At 45.7% G+C, this 26536-nt stretch overlaps 1 protein-coding gene across 4 annotated transcripts in view; it reads left to right on the top strand.

The window, feature by feature from the left end:
• The window catches only part of LOC124014042 (sushi, von Willebrand factor type A, EGF and pentraxin domain-containing protein 1-like), a 134953-nt gene that overhangs the window by 35541 nt on the left and 72876 nt on the right, over positions 1–26536 (top strand). For all 4 annotated transcript variants that reach the window (XM_046328711.1, XM_046328708.1, XM_046328710.1 and 1 more), the window contains exons 2-3: positions 13254–13509; positions 15189–15365. In XM_046328711.1, coding sequence (XP_046184667.1) covers positions 13254–13509; positions 15189–15365 — 433 coding nt within the window. The remainder of the gene's footprint in view (positions 1–13253; positions 13510–15188; positions 15366–26536) is intronic.

Raw genomic sequence — 26536 nt, 5'->3', positions numbered from 1 at the left:
TAGTTAAAGATTTCCTTCATTTTGGGTCAGTCACCGTGGTCAGGTATTCTGCCACTGTGTACTTTCTGTTTAGGGCCAAATAGCATTCATCACTTCCTTTTAAGTGGTTGTAGAATTTAATGACTCTTTTCTGGATTTTGATCATTGGCGGGTATCAGCCTAATTCCACTCTGCATGTATTATTTGGTGTTTTACATTGTACACTTGGGATATTGTAGCAGAATTCTGCATGCAGAGTCTCAATTTGGTGTTTGTCCCATTTTGTGAATTCTTGGTTGGTGAGAGGACCCCAGACCTCACAACCATAAAGGACAATGGATTCTATAGCTGATTCAAGTATTTTTAGCCAGATCCTAATTGGTGTGTCAAATGTTATGTTCCTTTTCAATGCCCTTCTTGCCTTGTCACTCAGCTCGTTCACAGCTTTGCGGAAGTTACCTGTGGGAACGGTGTCTAGATGGAATTTGTATTTGTGATCCTGGCAACTGGACCTTTTTTGGAACACCATTATTTTTGTCTTACTGAGATTTACTGTTCGGGCCCAGGTCTGACAGAATCTGTGCAGAAGATCTTGGTTCTGCTGTAGGCCCTCCTTGGTTGGGGACAGAAGCTCCAGATCATCAGCAAACAGTAGACATTTGACATCAGATTCTCGAAGGCTGGGTGCTGCAGACTGTTCTAGCGTCCTCAACAAATTCGTTGACATATTGTCAATTCGTTGACATGTTGAAAAGGGTGGCGCTTAAGCTGCATCCCTGTCTCACCCCACAGCCCCGTGGAAAGAAATGTGGGTATTTTGCCAATTTTGAAGGCACACATTTTGTTTGTGTACATGGATTTTATAATGGAGTATGTTTTTCCCCCAACACCACTTTCCATCAATTTGAATAGCAGATCCTCATGCCAAATTGAGTCAAAAGATTTTTGGAAATCAACAAAGCATGAGAAGAGTTTGCCTTTGTTTTGGTTTGTTTGTTTGTCAATTAGGGTTTGCAGGGTGAATACGTGGTCTGTCGTAAGGTAATTTGGTAAAAAGCCAATTTGACATTTGCTCAGTACATTGTTTTCCCAGGGTTGCTGTTGACGCATATCCCATGGTAGTTATTGGGATCAAGTGTGTCTGCACTTTTGTGGATTGGATGATGTTAAAGAGTTTAAGTATAGCCAATTGGAATTTGTGATCTGTATATTTGATCATACCATCAACACCACAGGCCTTTTTAGGATGGAGGGTTTGTATGTTTTCCTGTAGTTCATTCAATGTGGAGAATCCAGTGGGTTTTGGTAGTCTGTAATAGTTGATTCTAAGATTTGTATTGACCATGTATATGTTCTTTGTTATAGGGCCAAAAATATTGGAGAAGTGGTTTACCCATACATCTCCGTTTTGGATAGATAACATTTCGTATTGTTGTTTTGTTTAATGTTTGCCAATTTTCCCAGAAGTGGTTAGAGTCTATGGATTCTTCAATTACATTGAGCTGTTTTCTGATGTGCTGTTCCTTCTTTAGTGTATTTCTGTGTTGTTTTAGTGATTCACCGTAGTGAAGGCGTAGGCTCAGCTTTTCTGGGTTGGATAGGTTTCTTAGGTTTTTGCATTCTTCAACAAACCATTATGTCATTGTTATTCATTTTGTCCGGTTTTCTTTTAGAAATGTTTTGATTTGATAGGGAAGCTGAGAGGTCAAATATTCTGTTTAGATTTTCTACTGCCAAGTCACACCTTCACTATTACAGCGGAACATTTATCCAATGTTGTCTGAAAGGGATTGCATTTGTTGTTGGCTAATTGTTTTTTGGTAGGTTTCCACACTACTGTCCTTCCATTTATAGCATTTCTTAATATTATTCAGTTCCGTTGGCTTTGATGCCTCATGATTGAATATTGCTCTGTTCAAGATATCACGTTTACATCTAGACACATGAAAAATAGGAAGTATATGGAGGGTTTGGGGCAACAGAAGACAAACAGCGGAGGGGTTAATGATTTTGGAGCATAGGGGAAAGTTCTTGGCTTACAGGGGGTATAGCCGCAGGGCTAAAGCGGCGTGCCAGCGCATCTGGCTTAACCGGATACCGGTGGGTGTTGTTGAAGCCAAGTGGCCCTGGCCTTACTGAACCCCTCCAGGAGGTCCTGGTACTCCGCAAGAATGGAAGAGAGGTTCAGGGCAATTTCCAAGCCCCCAGGAAGATGTCCCGGGGCAGGCAGAGCCGATTTCACGTAATGACGGAATGGGTCCCAGCCCACGATGGCACCAGTAGACCAGTCACTCGAGGGATTGTGTCGCTGGAGCCAAGAGAATACCAATACCACGGGAACCTGTGGAGACTCAATTAGCAGGAATTGGATCATCTCACTGTGGTTCCCCGACACTCGTAGGTTGATGGGGGTGGTATTGTGTGTGACCCGGCCTATAGAGCACCCATCCAGTGCTCTAACATTCATGGGAATGGAGAGGGATTGAGTAGGAATGCTCAGCTTGGACACCAGGGCAACGTCCATAAGACGGCCCCCTGAGTCGATGAGTATCTGGAGAGACTTGGATTGGTCACCCCACAGCAGGGTGGCATGGAGAGGGGGGCTAGTAGGGGGAGCAGCAAAATTGTCCTTAAGACCCACAAGTGTACTCATTCCTACCAATGAGCTAGGTCTCTTGAAAGGACAGGTACTGTAGACACATAATGACCGGCAGTACCACAATTACAGACAACTCTGGGTGTTAAGTCTGTGTACGTGTTCGGCTGGAGACAGCCTAGTCCTGTCAAGCTGCATCAGCTCGGTAAGAGGTAAATGGCAGACTTTGGAGGCTCTTGGAGAAACTCGGGTAAACTCGGATCCTCTCGGGGGCGTAGACACCGGGGACTTCCGGAGTTCATCAGATGCAAGGTGTGATCCTTGAGTGAGCGATTGGGACCGCAATCAGACCACTTCTCCCTCCTATATTCCCGTAGCTGTCCATTGATCCGGATAGTCAAAGCGATGAGTGAGTAGAGATCCGTGGATAGTTCCCTGCCTGCAAGCAGGTCCTTTACTTCCTCCGATAATCCGTGCAGGAACGTGTTGAACAGCACTTCTGGGTTTCAGGCACCCTCCGCTGCTCGCGTGCGGAAATCCACCACATAGCCTGCCACACTGAGGGAGTCCTGTCAAAGCTGGAGTAACTTCTGGGCAGCCTCTCTCCCGGACACCGGAGCCTCGAAAACGTTTCTCACCTCTGCCACGAATACCTCCAGACTGAGGCATACGGTGGATTGTTGCTCCCACACAGTCGTGGCACAGGCGAGTGCCCTCAGCGTAATAATGTATGCTATCCTTGAGTGGTCCGAGGGGAACGAAGAAGGCTGCAGCTCGAAAACTAGGGAGCACTGGGAGAGAAAGGCCCGGCAGGTTCTGGAATCTCCATCGTAGCACTCCAGGGGAGGTAAGCGGGGTTCCCGGGAAACCGGGAAACCGGGGTGATGGCGCTGCTACCAGCCGGGTTACTGAGGGTCTGGGAGGTTACCATTGTGGTAGGCTGCCTGGTAGGCAACCCACGAAATTGCTCCCACAATGCGTCCAATTCTAGGTTGTGACGTTCGGCCACGTCCTGGAACCGTTCCATCAGGCCGCAAAGCAAATACTCGTGCCTATCAATGGTGACTCCTTGGGAGGAGATGGCGTTGCGGAGCTGGTCCAAGTCTGCTGGGTCAGTCATGGCCAATTCGTACTATCACGTTTCAGGTAAGACCCAAATGCAGACTGTGTTGAAGTAACAATGCTTATTACAGCAACAGAGGCAGGCAAACGACAGGTCAAGGCAGGCAGGGGTCGATAATCCAGAGTAGTGGGACAAAGGTTTAAGATGGCAGGCAGGCTCAGGGTCAGGTCAGGCAGAGGTCGGTAATCCAGGGTAGGGATAAAGGTGCAGGCCAGGGCCAGGCAGAGTGGTCAGATAGGCGGGCTCAAAGTCAGGACAGGCAAGGGTCAAAACCAGGAGGGGGAGAAAAAGAGAGACTGTGGAAAAGCAGGAGCTGAGATAAAAATTCTGGTTGACGTGACAAACAAGACGAACTGGCCGAGACAAACAGAGAACACAAGTATAAGTACCCAGGGGATAATGGGGAAGATGGATGACACCTGGAGGGGGGTGGAGACAAGCACAAGGACAGGTGATACAGATCAGGGAGTGACACAATTAGCTTATTGCGTCGAGCAATACCGTATCCGGGAGCGTAATCATAGCCTCAAGCTCATTACCATAACGCAACATTAACTATTCATGAAAATCGCAAATGAAATGAAAGAAATATATTCACTCACAAGCTTAGCCTTTTGTTAACAACACTGTCATCTCAGATTTTCAAAATATTATTTTCAACCATAGCTACACAAGCATTTGTGTAAGAGCATTGATAGCTAGCATAGCATTAAGCCTAGCATTCAGCAGGCAACATTTTCACAAAAACAAGAAAAGCATTCAAATAAAATAATTTACCTTTGAAGAACTTGGGATGTTTTCAATGAGGAGACTCAGTTAGATAGCAAATGTTCAGTTTTTCCAAAAATATTATTTGTGGAGGAGAAATCGCTCCGTTTTGTTCATCACGTTTGGCTAAGAAAAAACCCAGAAAATTCAGTCATTACAACGCCAAACTTTTTTCCAAATTAACTCCATACTATCGACAGAAACATGGCAAACGTTGTTTAGAATCAATCTCAAGGTGTTTTTCACATATCTATTCGATGATAAATCATTCGTGGCAGTTTGGTTTCTCCTCTGAAGCAAATGGAAAAATAACACGCAGCTGGAGATTACGCAATAATTTCGACGGAGGACACCAAGCGAGCACCTGGTAAATGTAGTCTCTTATGGTCAATCTTCCAATGATATGCCTACAAATACGTCACAATGCTGCAGACACCTTGGGGAAACGACAGAAAGTGTAAGCTCATTCCTGGCGCATTCACAGCCATATAAGGAGACATTGGAACACAGCGCCTTCAAAATCTGGGGCATTTCCTGTTTGAAATTTCATCTTGGTTTTGCCTGTAGCATCAGTTCTGTGGCACTCACAGATAATATCTTTGCAGTTTTGGAAATGTCAGAGTGTTTTCTTTCCAAAGCTGTCAATTATATGCATAGTCGAGCATCTTTTCGTGACAAAATATCTTGTTTAAAACGGGAACGTTTTTTAGCCAAAAATTAAAAGAGCGCCCCCTATATCGAAGAAGTTAAACTGTGATTTTGCTGTGATCTGATAGGGGTGTCAGTGGGCGTGAATGCTCTGAGAGACTCTGGATTGAGGTCAGTGATAAAGTATGCTACAGTATTACTGCCAAGAGATGAGCTATAGATGTACCTACCATAGGAACATAGGAGTCCCCTCTAAGCAACGGTGTTGACTATGTGCATACCCAGCGTGCAACAAAGCTGCAGGAGTTGTGACCAGTTTTTGTTGGTTATGTTGTCATAGTTGTGTCTAGGGGGGCATATGGGGGAGGGAATGCTGTTACCTCCAGGTAGGTGTTTGTCCCCCTGTGTGCTGAAGGTGTCAGGTGTTTGTCCAGTTCTGGTATTTAGGTCGCCAGAGACATTTACCTGGGCCCGGAAATGATTGATTTCCCCCTCCAGGACGAAGAAGCTGTCTTCAAAGTATGGGGATTCTAGTGGGGGGATATTTTTCTCTGTTAAGATCATTTCCTTTTGAATTTCTAGCCAAATGTAAAATGTTCCTGTTTTGATTAATTTAACAGAGTGAGTTAGGGCTGCTCTATACCAAATTAGCATACCCCCTGAGTCCCTTCCCTGCTTCACACCTGGTAGTTTGATGGGACTACCAGCTCTCTGTAACCTAGAGGGCAACCAGTGGGTCCGTCTCGTCTATACCATGTTTCTTGTAGGATGACAATGTCTCTATTTTTTATTTCTTTGTTGAAGTCCGGGTTCCTGCTCTTTAGGCCAAAGGCAGATGACCTCAGGCCTTGGATATTCCAGGGTGAGATAGTGAAGGCCTTGTGTTCCATAAAGTGTCCAATGTTGTTAGTCGTGTGGTTTGGCCTCAGACCAGTAAGTGTGACCAGAGCCTGCTGAGCATCTGGTACATGCCATTGGCTTGGGAAAGTTTAAGAGTTCCCAAGTCTAGAACAGACTATGGGAGGCAGACAGTCATGACCACTTGGAACTCTATTCCACATCAGGTAACTAATGCAAGCAGTAGAATCAGATTTTAAAAAACAGATAAAAATACACCATATGGAACAACAGGGACTGTAAGTGTGAGCAGAGCCTGCTGAGCAGCTGGTACTCTCCTCTCTCTCTCTCCCCTTCTCTCTTTTTCTCTCTAAAGCTTTGACAGAAATCTAGCCAAATACATTTAAACTCTGTTTTTCACAATTCCTGACATTAACAATTCTCTGTTTTAGGTCAGTTAAGATCACCACTTTATTTTAAGAATGTGAAATGTCGAGAGAATAGAGAGAGAATGATTTATTTCAGCTTTTAACTCCTTCATCACATTCCCAATGGGTCAGAAGTTTCCATACACTCAATTAGTATTTGGTAGCATTACCTTTAAATTGTTTAACTTGAGTCAAACGTTTCGGGTAGTCTTCCACAAGCTTTTGGCCCATTCCTCCTGACAGAGCTGGTGTAACTGAATCAGGTTTGTAGGCGTCCTTGCTCGCACACACTTTTTCAGTTCTGCCCACAAATTTTCTATAGGATTGAGGTCAGGGCTTTGTGGTGGCCACTCCAATACCTTGACTTTGTTGTCCTTAAGCCATTTTGCTACAACTTTGGTAGTGTGCTTGGGATCATTGTCCATTTGTAAGACCCATTTTGCGACCAAGCTTTAACTTCCTGACTGATGTCTTGAGATGTTACTTCAATATATCCACATAATTGTCCTACCTCGTGATGCCATCTATTTTGTGAAGTGCACCAGTTCCTAAAGGAGAGCAAAGCACCCCCACAACATGATGTTGCCACCCCCGTGCTTCACGGTTGGTATGGTGTTCTTCGGCTTGGAAGCCTCCCCCTTTTTCCTCCAAACATAACGATGGTCATTATGGCCAAACAGTACTATTTTTGTTTCATCAGACCAGAGAACATTTCTCCAAAAAGTATGATCTTTGTCCCCATGTGCAGTTGCAAACCGTAGTCTGGCGTTTTTAGGTAGGGCGGTTCTGGAGCAATGGCTTCTTCCTTGCTGAGCGGCCTTTCAGGTTATGTCAATATAGGACCCGTTTTACTGTGGATATAGACACTGTTGTACCTTTTTCCTCCAGCATTTTCACAAGGTCCTTTGCTATAGATCTGGGATTGATTTGCACTTTTCGCACCAAAGCACGTTCATCTGTAGGCGACAGAATGCGTCTCCTTCCTGAGCGGTATGAGGAACGTGGTACCTTCAGGCGTTTGGAAATTGCTGCCAAGGATGAACCAGGCTTGTGGAGGTCTCTAATTTATTTTCTGAGGTCTTGGCTGATTTATTTAGATTTCCCCATGATGTCAAGCAAAGAGGCACTGAGTTTGAAAGGTAGTCCTTGAAATACATCCACAGGTACACCTCCTATTGACTGAAATGATGTCAATTAGCTTATCAGAAGCTTCTAAAGCCATGGCATCATTTTCTGGAATTTTCCATACACAGTCAACTTAGTGTATGTAAACTTCCGACCTAGTGGAATTGTAATACAGTGAATTATAAGTTAAATAATCTGTCTGTAAACAATTGTTGGAAAAATGACTTGTGTCATGCACAAAGTAGATGTCCTAACTGACTTGCCAAAACTATAGTTTGTTAACAAGACATTTGTGGAGTTTTAATGACTCCAACCTAAGTGTGTGTAAACTTCCGACTTTCTTGGATCTTTCTATCTTTCTTGGATGGATGTATCTCACAGTGGGACTTTCTTGGATGGATGTATCTCACAGTGGGACTTTCTTGGATGGATGTATCTCACAGTGGGACTTTCTTGGATGGATGTATCTCACAGTGGGACTTTCTTGGATGGATGTATCTCACAGTGGGACTTTCTTGGATGGATGTATCTCACAGTGGGACTTTCTTGGATGGATGTATCTCACAGTGGGACTTTCTTGGATCTTTCTATCTTTCTTGGATTCTTGGATCTTTCTATCTTTCTTGGATGGATGTATCTCACAGTGGGACTTTCTTGGATCTTTCTATCTTTCTTGGATGGATGTATCTCACAGTGGGACTTTCTTGGATCTTTCTATCTTTCTTGGATGGATGTATCTCACAGTGGGACTTTCTTGGATGGATGTATCTCACAGTGGGACTTTCTTGGATCTTTCTATCTTTCTTGGATGGATGTATCTCACAGTAGGACTTTCTTGGATGGATGTATCTCACAGTGGGACTTTCTTGGATGGATGTATCTCACAGTGGGACTTTCTTGGATGGATGGATGTATCTACTTTCTCACAGTGGGACTTTCTTGGATCTTTCTATCTTTCTTGGATGGATGTATCTCACAGTGGGACTTTCTTGGATCTTTCTATCTTTCTTGGATGGATGTATCTCACAGTGGGACTTTCTTGGATGGATGTATCTCACAGTAGGACTTTCTTGGATGGATGTATCTCACAGTGGGACTTTCTTGGATGGATGTATCTCACAGTAGGACTTTCTTGGATGGATGTATCTCACAGTAGGACTTTCTTGGATCTTTCTATCTTTCTTGGATGGATGTATCTCACAGTGGGACTTTCTTGGATGGATGTATCTCACAGTGGGACTTTCTTGGATCTTTCTATCTTTCTTGGATGGATGTATCTCACAGTGGGACTTTCTTGGATCTTTCTATCTTTCTTGGATGGATGTATCTCACAGTGGGACTTTCTTGGATCTTTCTATCTTTCTTGGATGGATGTATCTCACAGTGGGACTTTCTTGGATGGATGTATCTCACAGTGGGACTTTCTTGGATCTTTCTATCTTTCTTGGATGGATGTATCTCACAGTGGGACTTTCTTGGATGGATGTATCTCACAGTGGGACTTTCTTGGATGGATGTATCTCACAGTGGGACTTTCTTGGATCTTTCTATCTTTCTTGGATGGATGTATCTCACAGTGGGACTTTCTTGGATGGATGTATCTCACAGTGGGACTTTCTTGGATGGATGTATCTCACAGTGGGACTTTCTTGGATCTTTCTATCTTTCTTGGATGGATGTATCTCACAGTGGGACTTTCTTGGATGGATGTATCTCACAGTGGGACTTTCTTGGATGGATGTATCTCACAGTAGGACTGAGGAAATGCATGAGATGTACACCCACCCACCCACCCACACACACACACACACACACACACACACACACACACACACACACACACACACACACACACACACACACACACACACACACACACACACACACACACACACACACACACACCAAGGCGTCATGCCAAAAGGAGTGTTTCGCTTGCGAGCTGCCAAATCCTACAATTAGTGAGGCCCACAACTGTTTTATATGCAGGTTGATATTTATTGTCACGAGTCGTGTCCTGGAGGCAGAACTGAGCGATTTCCCCTTAGATAGGCCAGCTGCAAAGTCAAAATTGGGTATATTGTAAATATCTATGAAAACAATGAATTTAAGGTTAGGGTTAGGCATTAGGGTTAGCAGTGTGGTTAAGGGTTAAGGTCCGATTTTATGACTTTGTGGCTGTGCCAGCTAGTGACCACTCTGCAGAGCTGCCTTTAGAACAAGATTCATGACGAAAAACTCAAACCTATGTTTTATAAGTGATAGAAGAACAGGTTTGAGGGGGTACATGCTTCCGTGCGTGTGTGTGTAGCAGCGTGTGTGTGTAGCTAAACATACGATTTATACATACACACACAAAACTTAGTGCAGGCTCTTCAACCGATTGCTGCCCGCATCCTCCCGCCCGACTAGCATCACTGCTCTGGACGGTTCTGACCTAGAATATGTGGACAACTACAAATACCTAGGTGTCTGGTTAGACTGTAAACTCTCCTTCCAGACTCACATTAAGCATCTCCAATCCAAAATTAAATCTAGAATCGGCTTCAAAGCCCCATATACTACCCACCACTGCGACCTGTCTGCTCTCGTTGGCTGGCCCTCACTATATATTTGTCGCCAAACCCACTGGCTCCAGGTTATCTATAAGTCTTTGCTAGGTAAAGCCCCGCCTTATCTCAGCTCACAGGTCACCATAGCAACACCCACCCGTAGCACTCGCTCCAGCAGGTATACTGCACTGGTCATCCCCAAGGCCAACACTTCCTTTGGCTGCCTTTCCTTCCTGTTCTCTGCTGCCAATGACTGGAACGAATTTCAAAAATCTCTGAAGCTGGAGTCTTATATCTATCTCTCTAACTTCACTGTCTTGCTCTTTTGCACCCCAGTATCTCTACTTGCACATCATCATCTGCACATCTATCACTCCAGTATTAATGCTAAATTGTAATAATTTTAGCCTCTAGGGCCTATTCATTGCCTACCTCCCTAACTCTTCTACATTTGCACACACTGTACATAGATTTGTCTATTTTTATTTTATTTTGTGTTATTGACTGTACGTTTGTTTATGTGTAACTCTGTGTTGTTGTTTTGTCGCACTGCTTTGCTTTGTCTTGGCCAGGTCGCAGTTGTAAATGAGAACTTGTTCTCAACTGGTCTACCTGGTTAAATAAAGGTGAAATAAAATGTACAAAAATAAACACACAGCTGTGTCACCCCCCTGCTCACCACCAGCCACCAGCCGTCGTCTCACACCCCAACACAAACTCTTGCAACCCCACAGACCTTTGAGCACCTCATAAAATACCCTAAAACACCCCAAAACACACACTTCTCTCTCAGTCACCTCTCTCTCTCCTCTACTCCACCCCATCTTGGGCACAGGCCACAATGACATCACTGTGGTTTGGTGACAGCAGACAGTTTAGGTCCAGGGGAGAACCAGGGAGGGAGAACCAGGGAGGGAGAATCAGCGAGGCCCCTCACCGTAACGAATCAGCCTGCCTGGGTGCACTGACAGCTGGGAGCGAGTGGCAGAGAGACCTGGAAGGCTGCGATGAGAACCAGGGTGCCTCTCTGTTGACTTTGAAGAGAGGATCAGAGAAGCCAGGCTTTTCCTCCCTCCCCTTCTCTGTCCTCCATCTCTCCATCCTTCCTTCCCTCGCTTCACAGCCTCAGTAATTACTTTACCCCGCCGGAGATGCTTGAAGTGCAGCCAATTAGACAATAAAGAACAGAACACCAGCTTCCTTTTCCTTTCTTTATTTTCTTTCTCTCTCTCTATTCTCTCCTCTCTCTCTCTCTCTCTCTCTCTATTCTCTCCTCTCTCTCTCTCTCTCTCTCTCTCACTCTCTCTCTCTTTCTCTCTCTCTCTCTATTCTCTCTCCTCTCTCTTTTCTCTCTCTCTCTCTCTCTCGCTATCTCTCTCTCTACTTCTCTCCTTGGTCACGCCGTTACAACCATGTCTCCAATCCTCTCACGTTCTCCATTACCTCTCCCTCACTCTCTGTCACACTCTCTCCATTATCTCTCCCTCTCTCTCTCTCTCTCTCTCTCTCTCTCTCTCTCTCTCTCTCTCTCTCTCTCTCTCTCTCTCTCTCTCTCTCTCTCTCTCTCTCTCTCTCTCTCTCTCTCTCTCTCTCTCTCTCTCTCTCTCTCTCTCTCTCTCTCTCTCTCTCTCTCTCTCTCTCTCTCTCTCTCTCTCTCTCTCTCTCTCTCTCTCTCTCTCTCTCTCTCTCTCTCTCTCTCTCTCTCTATCTCTATTCTCTCTCCTCTCTCTCTCTCTCTCTATTCTCTCCCCCTCTCTCTCTCTCTCTCTCTCTCTCTCTCTCTCTCTCTCTCTCTCTCTCTATTCTCTCCTCTCTCTCTCTCTCACTCTCTCTCTTTCTCTCTCTCTCTATCCTCTCTCCTCTCTCTTTTTTCTCTCTCTCTCGCTCGCTCTCTCCCTCCCACTCTATCTCTCTCTCTACTTCTCTCCTTGGTCACGCCCTTACAACCATGTCTCCAATCCTCTCACGTTCTCCATTATCTCTCCCTCACTCTGTCACACTCTCTCCATTATCTCTCCCTCACTCTCTGTCTCACTCTCTCCATGATATTAACTTATTTTATTGAACTACCCTTTGTGTCAACATCTCTCCATTAATGTCTCACACTCACGTCATCTTGTTTTCACTCCCATAGCTTCTTTATAGTCCTTGTTTTCCCCTTTTCCCCACATCCATACCATTTAAATTAATTCCATTCCAAATAAACACACCAACTGTAGCAGGCCTGACTTGCCGTGTTATGTACAGTACAGTAGAGCAACGCAGACCAGCAGAGCAGATGCCTCTCACACTCTTTCTCGCTCCAGGATTTAACTTCTGGGCAGTGGAAATAATGTTTCTCTGTGTCTTTAATGGCCTGCCTAATTGTACAGGGATTGGTTGCAAACTCCAGCTAAACTGAGTGCATGTGAACCAGACCATGTGTCTGAGGGAAAGGAAAGGGGAAAGGGGGATACCTAGTCAGTTGTACAACTGAATGCATTCTACTGGAATGTGTCTTCCGCATTTACCCAACCCCTCGGAATCAGAGAGGCAGTCCTGTCCTGGGTTCAAATACTATTTGAAATCATTAAAATACTTGGTTTGCTTTAACCTGCCTAGAAAAGCCAGATGGGCAGCGTTGACACTTTTGGGACTATTCTATTGGTCCCATTTCGCCAGGCAAGCTCCATCAAACACAGATAATGTACTTGAAATGATTTTGAATGGTGTTTGAACCCATGTGTGTGTCTGCTGCAGCTCCACTCTGCTATAACAGGGTTGCTCTAATGTTCTAGTGGTTAGCTGGCTGCTGCTGTAAAGGCTGAATGCATTTGCTATAGACATGGTTACTGCATTCACTTCACTCTGTGCAGTACCTGACGACGATCCAACAACCTCCACCATCCATTCACACCTGTATGGACCTGTATACACCTTCATTCTTCAAATCCTCTCATTCTACCACAGCAAATCCACAATCCGTTCACACCTGTATTCAGTCTTCAAAACCTCTCAATCAACAACAGCAAATCCACCATCCATTCACACCTGAATTCATTCTTCCAATCCTCTCATTCCACCATAGCAAATCCACCATCCATTCACACCTGTATTCATTCTTCAAATCTTCTCATTCTTCCACAGCGAATCCACCATCCATTCCTGTACCAATTCTACCAATCTCTTCGTTTTCTAATCTTCTCATTCTCCCACAGCAAATCCTGCGTCACTCGCGGGCCAACGCCACCAAGGTGATCTTCCTGATAACGGACGGCTACTCCAACGGAGGCGACCCTCGCCCGGTGGCGGCCGCTCTGAGGGCGCAGGGGGTGGAGATCTACACCCTGGGGATCTGGCAGGGGAACATCAGAGAGTTACATGACATGGCCTCACACCCTAAGGACCAGCACTGCTACCTAGTACACAACTTTGCAGAGTTCGAGGCCCTGGCTCGCCGTGCACTGCACGAAGGTGAGACGGATGGGGCACTTGAATAGCCTGGGTACCGGTCTGTTCGTGCTATCTTTTCACTCCTTGTCATGACAAACATGGAATGATAGCACAAACGGACTGGTACCCAGGCTAGCACAAGGAAATATTGAGTGGGATATATTTCTCTCAACTAAGGTCACAGCAGCTCCATGTGACTAACCCACTGGGCAAAAACTGGTTGAATGAACGTTGTTACCACGGCATTTCAACAACAACAAAAATCAATGTGATGCCGTTGAATCAACGTGGAAAACAGATTGGAATTGCAAAAAGTAATCAACTTCAGGGAATTTCGTCTTTTAACCTGACAACTCAACTAAATGTAAATAAAAACTCATGTTAAACTGACGTCTGTGCCCAGTGGGAATTTCAGCGGAATTCCATCCACATTGTGCGCACAGTTTGCCCTTGATGTCTCGTGGGTCTAGCCAACACATAACACCATCAAAAAGGCGGTAAAATACCTTCTCCATTCCCACAGTCCATGTGAGGGAGCAGAACCCAGAAATGGTAGTGGAGTCATCGTTTCTCAGACATCAGTTGCATCGGACCATAAAACAACAACATGCAAGAGGCGAACCATGAATAGTGTTCCATTTAGGACTCGGTCTATTAGAAACTAGACAGTGGTAAATCACTTCTGTCAGACTGAGAGGGATAAGGTTGTCAGAGTGTGAGCCAAGGCAGCCAGTGCATGTTATCAGGTCTCCCTGCCGTGTGTCTCTGTTTTACTGACTCTCCCTCTCCAAGTCTGCTTCTTGGCTCTGCCAACCCCAACCCAAACACCAGTTCCTCAGCCCTATAGCCCCAGCTCCAGCCATATCGCCAGCCCCAGCTTCAGCCATAGCTTCAGCCCCAGCTTCAGCCATATCTTCAGCCCCAGTTTCAGCCATAGCTTCAGCCCCAGCTTCAGCCATATCTTCAGCCCCAGTTTCAGCCCCAGCCCCAGTTTCAGCCATATTTTCAGCCCCAGTCCCTGTCTCAGCCATAGTTTCCGCTCCAGTCCTATACCATTGATTCCATTGCACCAGGCAAACTCAATTAAGTGTAGCTAAAACATTTGAACCCAGGTCTTTACCCCCGCCGACCCCAAACCCTTGACCGAACACAATCCTCAAACATCTGGCCCACAATGCTCTTTGTTTGATTCCTACTTCTCAGGAAGAACAATCACTCGGCCAATCCTGCTTCTTTTGTTATTATTTATGAGTGAGGCAGTTAAGTTTATCCAGCCCTGGCTTAGCATAGCCTACATAATGTTTTTACTATTACGCAATACAGATGTTTATACAGTAGTAGGCCAATTTACAGTAATCTACAGGATTGGAATTGACTCCATAGTTTTCAATGACTCAGAAAACAGTTTTCTCCCACCAGTGCTGACCCAACCAATTGGTTACCTTCTAATATCACAAATTGTATAGAAAAGACGAACACATGCTCCTTGACTAAAATCCCTTTTGTCCCTTTCTGACTCCCAACTTTTTCCTTCATCATAGGAACGTAAGAACGTAACATAAGAGAGAGAGAGAGAGGAACGGAACTGCAATCTCGTAAAACTGAAAAGGAAAAGATAATAAGGTTTATGAAAGAAAAACGTTGCTAATATCCTCTGGTGACCTTTGACCTTTGTGTTTATGACCTTTGTCTCCCCTCAGACCTGCCGACAGGAAGCTACATCCAGGAAGACCTATCCCACTGCTCGTCCCTGTGCGAGGCCGGAGCGGACTGCTGTGACATCATGGCCAGCTGCAAGTGTGGCACCCACACGGGCCAATACGACTGCATCTGTGAGAAGGGACACTACGGCAAGGGGCTGCAGTACGAATGCACAGGTAGGTGGATACAGACACAGGGGAATGGGCCCAGGAAGGAAAGCCATGTTGACTCTGTTCTTGTTGCCTCTTGAATGAATAAGTAAGCATAAGACACACTTTAAACTATAGTCTTCTACTATGCATCTAATGGCATAATTTGAGTCCACACACCACACGTTCAGAGTGCAGTGGTTTCAAGAACCTTTGTTAGTAAGGACATCACCCGGTAATTTGGAGAGTGACATCATCGTGCTGGTTTGAGACAGGGTGGTGAAGCTTATTACGTGATGTCAGAGAGTTTCAGCCTGGGCTAGTTCACCTGTGAAAACAGACCACTTGGCCCCAGGATGCCTGTGAGCTCACAGTGAGTGAAAGTCAAATAGTCCAAATGTCATTCATTCACTAAGGAGGCCGTGTAGGCAGTCTGTACTGAGATCCTGATCTAGAAATACAGGATTTCCCCAAGGTGTAGGAGCTGACCCTGGACTGTGTGTTTAGTGTGTGTGTGTGTGTGTGTGTGTGTGTGTGTGTGTGTGTGTGTGTGTGTGTGTGTGTGTGTGTGTGTGTGTGTGTGTGTGTGTGTGTGTGTGTGTGTGTGTGTGTGTGTGTGTGTGTGTGTGTGTGTGTGTGTGTGTGTGTGTGTGAGCACTCGTGCGTGCGCGTGTGTGTGTTGACCCTAGACCTATCAGTGTGTCGCTCTCTCTCTCTCTTGGTCTCTCTCTCATCCTCCTTTCTCTCTCTCTCTCCCCCCCCCTCTCTCTCTCCACCCTCCCCTCTCTCTCTCCACCCTCTCTGTCTCTCTCCCTCCCTCTCTGTGTCTCTGCCCCCATCCTCAGTTGAGCATACACACACGTTGCATGTACATTGCTTCCAGCTTAACACATTCTAACCTCTTTCATTCTCTCCTGTGTAAGCATGTCTGATCTTTTCAGAATCGGTATTAGATGTAGGAGAACATTAGCAGACATTACAAAGACATTTGTTGAAAGACAGTCTGGTCTGAGGCAGCCCAACAACACGTCTGGGCCGACGATTTAATCAACTGGCTCCTCGGTGAACAACACAGTTAGTAAGCTCTGTCATTGTTGGAGAGTTAGGAGGCTGCAGAACGAAAAACAAACAACGGGCCACACGATGACTGACAGCTGTATTAACCATCAGCATTGCTGGATAGCGATCACCCGTAACCCAGAGGGGCGGGAGGAAGGCGCCAGTAGCAAATCAGATGATTATCCCGTTTTCTAATTGGAGCGAAACTAGCCAACAATCTTCTCTTCTTTACAGGAGTAAATGGGTAACAATCAAGGCTGTTTTCTCTCTATGAGTCTCTCTGGATTGCAGGGACCATTTTGTGCACATTATTAGCACAATGTCCACCGTTTTGTTCGAGCCCAGCACTAGCACACCTGGTTCAACAACTGAGGGGGCTTGATGATTAGTTGAACTAGTTGTGCTGTTACTGCTAGGTTAGAACAAAAATGTAACACCGCCCCTGAAATATGTTGAGAGGAGAGACCATCAGGTTCATCATGGCGAACGCCTCCCAAATCACAATCAGATGTCAAGACGAAAGGCAGTCTGCTTATTAATTGCTGTTTCACGGTTTAATGAATTGCAGAGAGCAGACTGTGTGTGGGTGGATGTGTGCGTGCGTGTAAGCAGACCGACAGACATCCAGGCTCTAAGGGAGGAAGACGCCGTGTGACGCTAAGCTAGACCACACTGCTTCCTGTCTCTCTGTCTGTCTAGCCGTCTCAAATTCAAATCTGCACCTCCAAGCCAGTTCCACTTCCTCTGTATTCTGGGACTGGTTTAGACCTGGGACACCAGGTGGGTGCAATTCATTATCAGGTAGAACAGAAAACCAGCAGTACTGCGGTGAGATTTGAATATCCCTGGTCTAGCCGATAGGGAGGCAAATCTCTACGACCATAACAAATCTCTACCATTTTCTTTCAAATGCCCATGGCATAAAACCTGGTATTTTCTTTCCATAAATGTGCTACTGCATACAAACCTTAGTTGAAATGGACTTTCGGGAATGATAAAAACAACAGCCACCCACAGTATATGATTCAGACCCACATACTGGCCATTATCAGACATGAAACAGGATTTGATATTGATGTTGTGTTTCTGGGTGTCTCTGAAACACCACCAGGCTTAGCGGTTGGTGTTGTTGGGGTCGTGGGTAGCGTCTGGGCTTAGGTCGTCAGTGTCAGCACCGCTGGGCTGTGCTGTTGTTGGCAGAGATGGTGTTGTCTAGACTTTAGACTGGAGACTGGAAGTACAGGAGTATTTGGATGGTGGGGGACCTGATATTGTAGATGGAATGTTCAATGGCGCAGAAGAGGATGGCGTTTTACATGTGCTATTGTGCAACTTTTTTGTTAAAACTTGTTTTGTACATAATGCCGCTGCTACCGTCCCTTATGATCAAAAATAACTTCTGGACATCAGAACAGTGATTACTCACCTCGAACTGGAATATGCTTTTTCCTTTAACGAGTCTGACGAGAAGGATATACTGCTTTCCCGGGAACAGGCCCAAAACCTAGTCATTTGCGTGAAGAAAAGAAGGAGAAAAAAGGGGCGGAGGTTGGGCTGCCTTCTGAGAATACATAGGCGAGCGAGTAAACTCCCACTGCCCATTTTATTGGCCAATAAAATAAAATCGATGACCTATAAGATTATCCCACCTATAAGATTAGGTCATAAGATTATGACCTATAAGATTATAAGATTATCCGACCTACGATCAAGATTATAATATATGCCATCTAGCAGACGCTTTTATCCAAAGCGACTTACAGTCATGTGTGCATACATTCTACGTATTGGTGGTCCCGGGGATCGAACCCACTACCCTGGCGTTACAAGCGCCATGCACTACCAACGGGTCATTAAAAACTGTAATATCTTCTGTTTCACCGAGTCGCGGCTGAACAACGACATGGATAACATAGAGCTGGCGGGATTTTTCCATGCACAGGCAGAACAGAGAAGCTACGTCTGGTAAAATGGCGGGTGGAGGGGTGTGTCTATTTGTCAATAACAGCTGGTGATCATTGTATAACATTAAAGAAGTCTCTGTATTGGTATTGCTCGCCTGAGTATCTTCTGATAAGCTTTAGACCACACTATCTGCCAAGAGAGTTCTCGTCTATATTATTCGTAGCCGTTTATTTACCACCACAGACCGATGCTGGAACTAAGACTGCACTCAACCAACTCTATAAGGCCATAAGCAAACAAGAAAATGCTCATCCAGAAGCGGTGCTGATAGTGGCCTGGGACTTTAATGCAGCCAAACTTCAATCAGTTTGACCTTTCTACCAGCATGTCACATGTGCAACGAGAGGAAAAGAAACTCTAGACCACCTTTACTCCATACACAGAGATGCATACAAAGCTCTCCCCCGACCTCCATTTGGCAAAAACTAAAGCAGGAAGTACCAGTGACTCGCTCAATACAGAAGTGGTCAGATGACGTGGATGCTATGCTACAGGACTGTTTTGCTAGCAAAGACTGGAATATGTTCTGGGAGTCATCCAACGGCATTGAGGAATATACCACCTCAGTCATCGGCTTCATCAATAAGTGCATCGATGACGTTGTCCCCACGGTGACCGTACGTACATATCCCAACCAGAAGCCATGGATTACAGGCAACATCCGCATTGAACTAAAGGCTAGAACTGCCGCTTTCAAGGAGTGGGACATTAATCCGGATGCTTATAAGAAATCCCGCTATGCCCTCAGACGAACCATCAAACAAGCAAAGAGTCAATACAGGATTAAGATTGAATCCTACTACACCGGCTCTGATGCTCGTCGGATGTGGCAGGGCTTGAAAACTATTACGGACTACAAAGGGAAACCCGGACGCGAGCTGCCCAGTGACGCGAGCCTAACACACGAGCTAAATGCCTTTTATGCTCACTTTGAGGCAAACAACACTGAAGCATGCACAAGAGCACCAGCTGTTCTGGACGACTGTGTGATAATGTTCTCAGTAGCTGATGTGAGCAAGACTTTTAATCAGGTCAACATTCACAAAGCCTCAGGGCCAGATTACCAAAACGTGTACTCAAAGCATGCGTGGCCCAACTGTCAAGGGTCTTCACTGACATTTTCAACCTCTCCCTGACCGAGTCTGTAATACCTACGAACCACTGCCTGTTCACTCCGCTACCATCCAGAAGGTGAGGTCAGTACAGGTGCATCAATGTTGGGACCGAGAGACTGAAAAATAGCTTCTATCTCAAGTCCATCAGACTGTTAAACAGCCGTCTCTAACACAGAGAGGCTGCTGCCTACACACAGACTTGAAATAATTGGCCACTTTAGCAAATAGATCACTAGTCACTTTAAGAATGCCATTTTAATAATGTTTACATATCTTGCATTACTCATCCTGTATACTGTATTTTTATACATCTATTGCATCTTGCCTACGCCGCTTGATCATCACTCATCATTATATTTACATGTATATAATCTTATTCCATCCCTTTAGTGTCACGGGTTTTCATATGGTGAAGGAGAGTCGGACCAAACTGCAGCGTGTCGATTGCGATCCATGTTTATTTAAACAAACGTAAACACGACTAAACACGAACACTACAAAACAATAAACGAAAACCGAAAACAGCCTATACTTGTGTCAACTAACATCGAACAAGGACATCAAGACACTCAGGACAATCACCCACAATACAACCAAAGAATATGGCTGCCCAAATATGGTTCCCAATCAGAGACAACGATAAACACCTGCCTCTGATTGAGAACCACTTCAGACAGCCATAGACTAACCTAGAACACCCCACTAAGCTACAATCCCACTATCTACACACCACATACAAAAACCCATGTCACACCCTGGCCTGACCAAATACATGAAGAAAAACACAAAATACTACGACCAGGGCGTGACAGAACCCCCCCCTAAGGTTCGGACTCCCGAACGCACCTCAAATCAATAGGGAGGGTCCGGGTGGGCATCTGTCCATGGTGGCGGCTCCGGCGCGGGACGTGGACCCCACTTCACAATTGTCTTAGTCCGCCTTATTGTCCGCCTCCATGGCTTTCTCACCATGGCCACCCTTATCAATGACTCCACTGGACAGAGGGGCAGCTCCGGACAGAGGGGCAGAAGCTCGGACAGAGGGGCTCTGGCGCTTCAGGACAGAGGGGCTCTGGCGCCGGACAGGCGGGAGACTCCGGCAGCAGCGCCGGACAGGCGGGAGACTCCGGCAGCAGCGCCGGACAGGCGGGAGACTCCGGCAGCAGCGCCGGACAGGCGGGAGACTCCGGCAGCAGCGCCGGACAGGCGGGAGACTCCGGCAGCAGCGCCGGACAGGCGGGAGACTCCACGACAAAAAATTATACAGCTGCACCATCGAGAGCATCCTGACTGGTTGCATCACCACCTGGTATGGCAATTGCTCAGCATCTGACCGTAAGGCGCAACAGAGGGTAGTGCGTACGGCCCAGTACATCACTGGGGCCAAGCATCCTGTCATCCAGGACCTATATAACAGGTGGTGTCAGAAGAAAGCCCCAAAAATTGTCAAAGACTCCAGTCACCCAAGTCATAGATTGTTTTCTCTGCTACTGCACGGCAAGCGGTACCGGAGCGCCATGTCTAGGACCAAAATTCTCCTTAACAGCTTCTACTCCCAAGCCATAAGACTGCTGAACAATTAATCTAATGGCCACTGGACTCTTTACATTGACCCCCCATTTGTTTTGTACACTGGTGCTAATCGCTGTTTGTTATCTCTGCATAGTCACTTCCCCTCTACCTACGTGCACAAGCGACCTTGACTAACCTGTTCCCACTCACGTTGACTCGGTATCGGTACCCCCTGTATATAGCCTTGTTATTGTTATTTTATTGTGTTTGTGTGCGTGACGTTTGCCAGCTTGAGTCTACCGTGAACCCGGGGATGGGGGGGGGGGGGGGGGTTATTTCCTCTAAGCTCACAATGTAAATATTGGCTCTCGTCAGACTGGTCCAATGAGATTCTAGGAGGAGGAAGCCTCGAGGTGCACATAAATCAGACGCTGGAATAAAAGTGACAAAAACGAGAAAAAGGATAGGAATCTTGGATATGCTGGAAAGGATAGAGAATTCCAGGGAAGAGGATGAATGCTGCAATCGTCCTCCCCCCCTCTCCTCTAACCCCCTGTTACGTCTCCTGTGTGCAGTACTAATAATGTAGTGTAAATGCGATCGGGACAAGCGTTTGGTATGGGACTAGAGGAATGCATGAGAAGCCCTAACAGTCCATTCATTATCTGACTCTCTCCAGCTCTTCGCTCCCCGCATTCTCACAGAGTCTTGTGTCAGACAACAAGCTACAATGTTCCCTATCTCAAAGGTTATGTCCCAGTTATCTCTCCTTCTTCCTGAAGTATGCACTTGTTCACTCCCCTTCACTGACTTTCAAAGGATTTTTTTTTAAAGATGGTGGAAACGTCCGATAGCCCAATTACTATTGGGACGCACCCAGTCTCCCACTGAGTTGTGGATCAGGCAGGTCAAACAGACAGAGAACAGCTACAGTGTTCCCCATCTCAGGGTGAAAGACGATTGGTTCCAGAGACGGACAGGGTCCAGAAACGGCCCCGATACGTAGAGAGAGAAACACCGGACTCTGGCTGATTGATGTACTCCTGTCCTTATCCAGCCAGTCAGTGAGTTGCTGGATCGGCAACAGAGCTATGGTCCATAGAGAGAGAATCACTGGGAGAGTGTGAGCTTCAGTTCAGGGGTGTAGACTTGTCCTGAGCCAGACATAAAGTGATAAAATGCTCAAACTTTTCCGCTGTACTTTTGAGGCCTCCCAAATCTGAAAATCCAGATTCTGGCTAACACCAGTAGCATTGTCTTGCCAATGACCTGCTTTGCGTTTGGTTGGCCAACATAAACCAAACATTTGTCTTTTATATTGAGCAATTTCACTCGTAGCTATTCTGAACCCAGGTCAGTTTTGATGTTACCGGGATCAGACATAAACCCCTTTTTCTGTTTTGACTTATATTCACATACACTACTTGCTATGGCCCATTCATACAAAAACAATGACTACTATAGAAGTAATATGATAGATGGGCGTCTGGAGCTTGCCTTAGGAAGCAATACAATACACGTGTTTACACTGTCAGATGACACCCTACACACACTTCTTCAGCTGTGTGTGTGTGTGTGTTTGTATGCGTTTGCCTGTATGCGTGTTTGTGTGTGTGTGTGCGTGTGTCTGCTAAGGTTATGTAAACGTTACCATTATGGACCCCTTCCTAACTATGAGCCTCTACCCCCCACCCCCACCCTCCCCCACCCCCACCCTCCCCCATCCCCCACCCTCCCCCACCCCCACCCTCCCCAACAACCAATGGCAACACGTCCACGGAAAGAAAGAAAAAACTGCCAAAAGTCAACAAGTTGCTCAACAAACATCGGCGTGACGGTCCAAAAAAACGTTCTTTTTCTTTGGCAGTGGAGACCGTCCTGGCAAATGCCTGAGATTCTCTGAGGACACTTAGAAGTTGGAGGGTCAAGAGGGGGCCTCCTCATTTCTTAAATTGATGGGTTGGAGGTTTAGATCTGTGTTTTTTCTGTTGCTGTAGTTATTGGAGGACTGGAGGAGATTTGGGGGGGGGGCTCTGTTGTTGTGGAGGGGACTGATGCCCCTAGCAGTCAATGGGTGGACGGTGCCAGACTGGACTGGCGCCATCACCCCTGAGAGAGACAGAGCCTATTTGCTGAGTTATTGGCTTGAGAGTTATGCAGAGAGATTCGCTCTATATCTATCATGACACAAGGCGAGACCCAGATGCAGACACAGGAAGCAGATGGTTGGAGTCTTACAATATTTATTCATCCAATCGGGGAAGGCAAGAGAATGGTTGTGGACAGGCAAAAGGGTCAAAGAGGTACCGAAGGGCAGGCAGAATCAAGGTCAGGACAGGCAGGATGATCAGGCAGGCGGGAAAGTAGTCCAGAGTCAGGCAGGGGTCAAAACCGGGAAAAATATCGAAAAGAGAATCACAAACGGAGTACTGGGGAAAAACACACAGGTTGACTTGACTAACATACAAGACGAACTGGCACAGAGGAAACACAGGGATAAATACACTGGGGAGAATAAGCGACACCTGGAGGGAGTGGAGTTGTGTCTCCCATAGAGTCATGGCCGGATTAAGAAATCATAGGCCCCTGGACTTTGGGTTTTTATAGCTCCCCCCATGTTCCCGGCACACCCTAATTTTCTGTAAACAAATCCAGGCACAAAGATGCAATTCGGTGCATAGAAGCCTAATACTTAAACCATAACATTTTAAATGTGGCATAGGATACAGTTAAGTAGAGGCATTTCAGGATTTGCACACATGGGGATTTCTTTTTTGCTGGGTCCGTAAAACAATTGGCCTTTCATGAATGCATTTCATGCAATTCTATGTCGTTTACGTGACAGAAGACATCAGAATCTAAGATAATGTTCGATCAAAATTGGGAGTTGTTCAGAAAATATTTTCAGCAAATGTAACATGTGTAAATATTTGTATGAACATAAAAAGATTCAACAACTGAGACATAAACTGAACAAGTTCCACAGACATGTGACTAACAGAAATTGAATAATGTGTCCCCGAACAAAGTGGGAGTCAAAATCAAAAGTAACCGTCAGTATCTGGTGTGGCCACCAGCTGCATTAAGTAATGCAGTGCATCTCCTCCTCATGGACTGCACCAGATGTGCCAGTTCTTGCTGTGAGATGTTACTCTGCTCTTCCACCAAGGCAACTGCAAGTTCCTGGACATTGCTGGGGGGAGGGGGTGGCTCTAGCCCTCACCCTCCGATCCAACAGGTCCCAGACGTGCTCAATGGGATTGAGATCCGGGCTCTTCGCTGGTCATGACAGAACACTGACATTCCTGTCTTGAGGTAAATAGCTCACAGAACGAGCAGTATGGCATGCTGGAGGGTCATGTCAGAATGAGCCTGCAGGAAAGGTACCACATGAGGGAGGAGGACATCTTCCATGTAACGCACAGCGTTGAGATTGCCTACAATGATAACAAGTTCAGTCCGATGATGTTGTGACACACCGCCCCAGACCATGACGTACCCTCCACCTCCAAATTGCTCCAGAGTACAGGCCTCGGTGTAACGCTCATTCCTTTGACGATATACTCGAATCCGACCATCACCCCTGGTGAGACAAAACCGTGACTCGTCAGTGAAAAGCACTTTTTGCCATTCCTGTCTGGTCCAGCGACGGTGGGTTTGTGCCCATAGACGACGTTGTTGCCGGGAATGTCTGGTGAGGAACTGCCTTACAACAGGCCTACAAGCCTACAAGCCTCTCAGCCTATTGCAGACAATCTGAGCACTGATGGAGGGATTGTGCGTTCCTGGTGTAACTTGGGCAAGTGTTGTTGCCAACCTGTACCTGTCCCGCAGGTCTGATGTTCGGATGTACCGATCCTGTGCAGGTGTTGTTACACGTGGTCTGCCACAGAGAGGACGATCAGCTGTCCGTCCTGTCTCTCTGTAGCGCTCTCTTAGGCGTCTCACAGTACGGACATTGCAATTTATTGCCCTGGCCACATCTGTAGTCCTCATGCCTCCTTGCAGCATGCCTAAGGCACGTTCACGCAGATGAGCAGGGAGCATAGGCATCTTTCTTTTGGTGTTTTTCAGATTCCGTAGAAAGGCCTCTTTAGTGTCCAAAGTTTTCATAACTGTGACCTTAATTGCTTTAAAGCTGTTAGTGTCTTAACTACCTTTCCATAGGTTCATGTTCATTAATTGTTTATGGTTCATTGAACAAGCATGGGAAACAGTGTTTAAACCCTTTACAATGAAGATCTGTGAAGGGTTTGAAGCTTTTCTGGTAGCTCGCGGAGGCCCAACACCCTATTCAGTTTCAAGTGTTATTAGTTGTGTTATTAGTGTTATTAGTTGTGTTATTAGTGTTATTAGTTGTGTTATTAGTGTTATTAGTTGTGTTATTAGTGTTATTAGTTGTGTTATTAGTGTTATTAGTTGTGTTATTAGTGTTATTAGTTGTATGTATGGTATACGTCCTTCAACAAAATGCTCACTTTGAAAGGTTCCTTCTCGACAATGCACTTAATCCAGAAATTTCTCCAAGTTTCTCCATCATTTTAAAGTCATTTTGATGCTGTGTTATCGTCAACCCTGTTAGAGGCCCAACAGTAACCTTATCCGTTTGATGTTATATGTGAATTTAATTGTCCAAGGATTCTTGATCAATTACATCATTTTGGATTTATCTCAAACCTGATTTTAAATAGTTAGGCAGTTACATACTAGTAAGGTTAAATTATCTTACTTCATAGGATTTTATTGCCTGAGATGAGAAAAGGTGTTTTTCCGTAGGCTAAACACATCCTCCGTGCAAATCAATGATGAATGAAGAGATGTTATAAAGTAAATTTCTCAAAGAGTTTGCATGTCCAAAAAACACCCGTTTTGTGGAACAACCCACAGGCAGCTCGATTCTGCTCTTTTCTTCACTAATTAGATATCAGATCAGCTCTGAAAAATATCTGATGTGAAAGGATTTGATATTGCTCAAAATTTTGTCAGAAGACCATTTAATGGAAAAAAAAGATCAGAATTGGGCTGCCTGTATAAGTGTAGCCTTATACTGTAGGTCCATAAAGCTTTAACTGATTTCTTTGAGAGAGGGAATGTGATGGAGGACAGGGACAAGGTCCGTAAAACAAACGCAGCTCTTTTTGTAAACAGGCTGTGTGTGTGTGTGTGTGTGTGTGTGTGTGTGTGTGTGTGTGTGTGTGTGTGTGTGTGTGTGTGTGTGTGTGTGTGTGTGTGTGTGTGTGTGTGTGTGTGTGTGTGTGTGTGTGTGTGTGTGTGTGTGTGTGTGCTAATTTGTGTGTTCTGCGTGTGTGCAGGGCGGCTTGAAATACGAGCAGCCGTGAAACTGCCAGTAGTGTCAGGCTCAGCCTAACTGCTCATCATTAACACTCCTCCATCCACTCCTTGCCCCCCTACTCTGTGTAAGTAGCCATTACCCAGAGTAGAAACACCCTTTGTTAAATGTGCTCTAATTCCTCTTCCTGGGGGCTGCCCAGAGGCCTACCATACAAGGGCACAGTGACAACACACGTACTCAGAAGGCGAAGACAG

The sequence above is a fragment of the Oncorhynchus gorbuscha genome, linkage group LG25, assembly GCF_021184085.1.
Source record: "Oncorhynchus gorbuscha isolate QuinsamMale2020 ecotype Even-year linkage group LG25, OgorEven_v1.0, whole genome shotgun sequence".
Classification (NCBI taxonomy): domain Eukaryota; kingdom Metazoa; phylum Chordata; class Actinopteri; order Salmoniformes; family Salmonidae; genus Oncorhynchus; species Oncorhynchus gorbuscha.
This window is presented reverse-complemented; position numbering and strand designations above follow the sequence as displayed.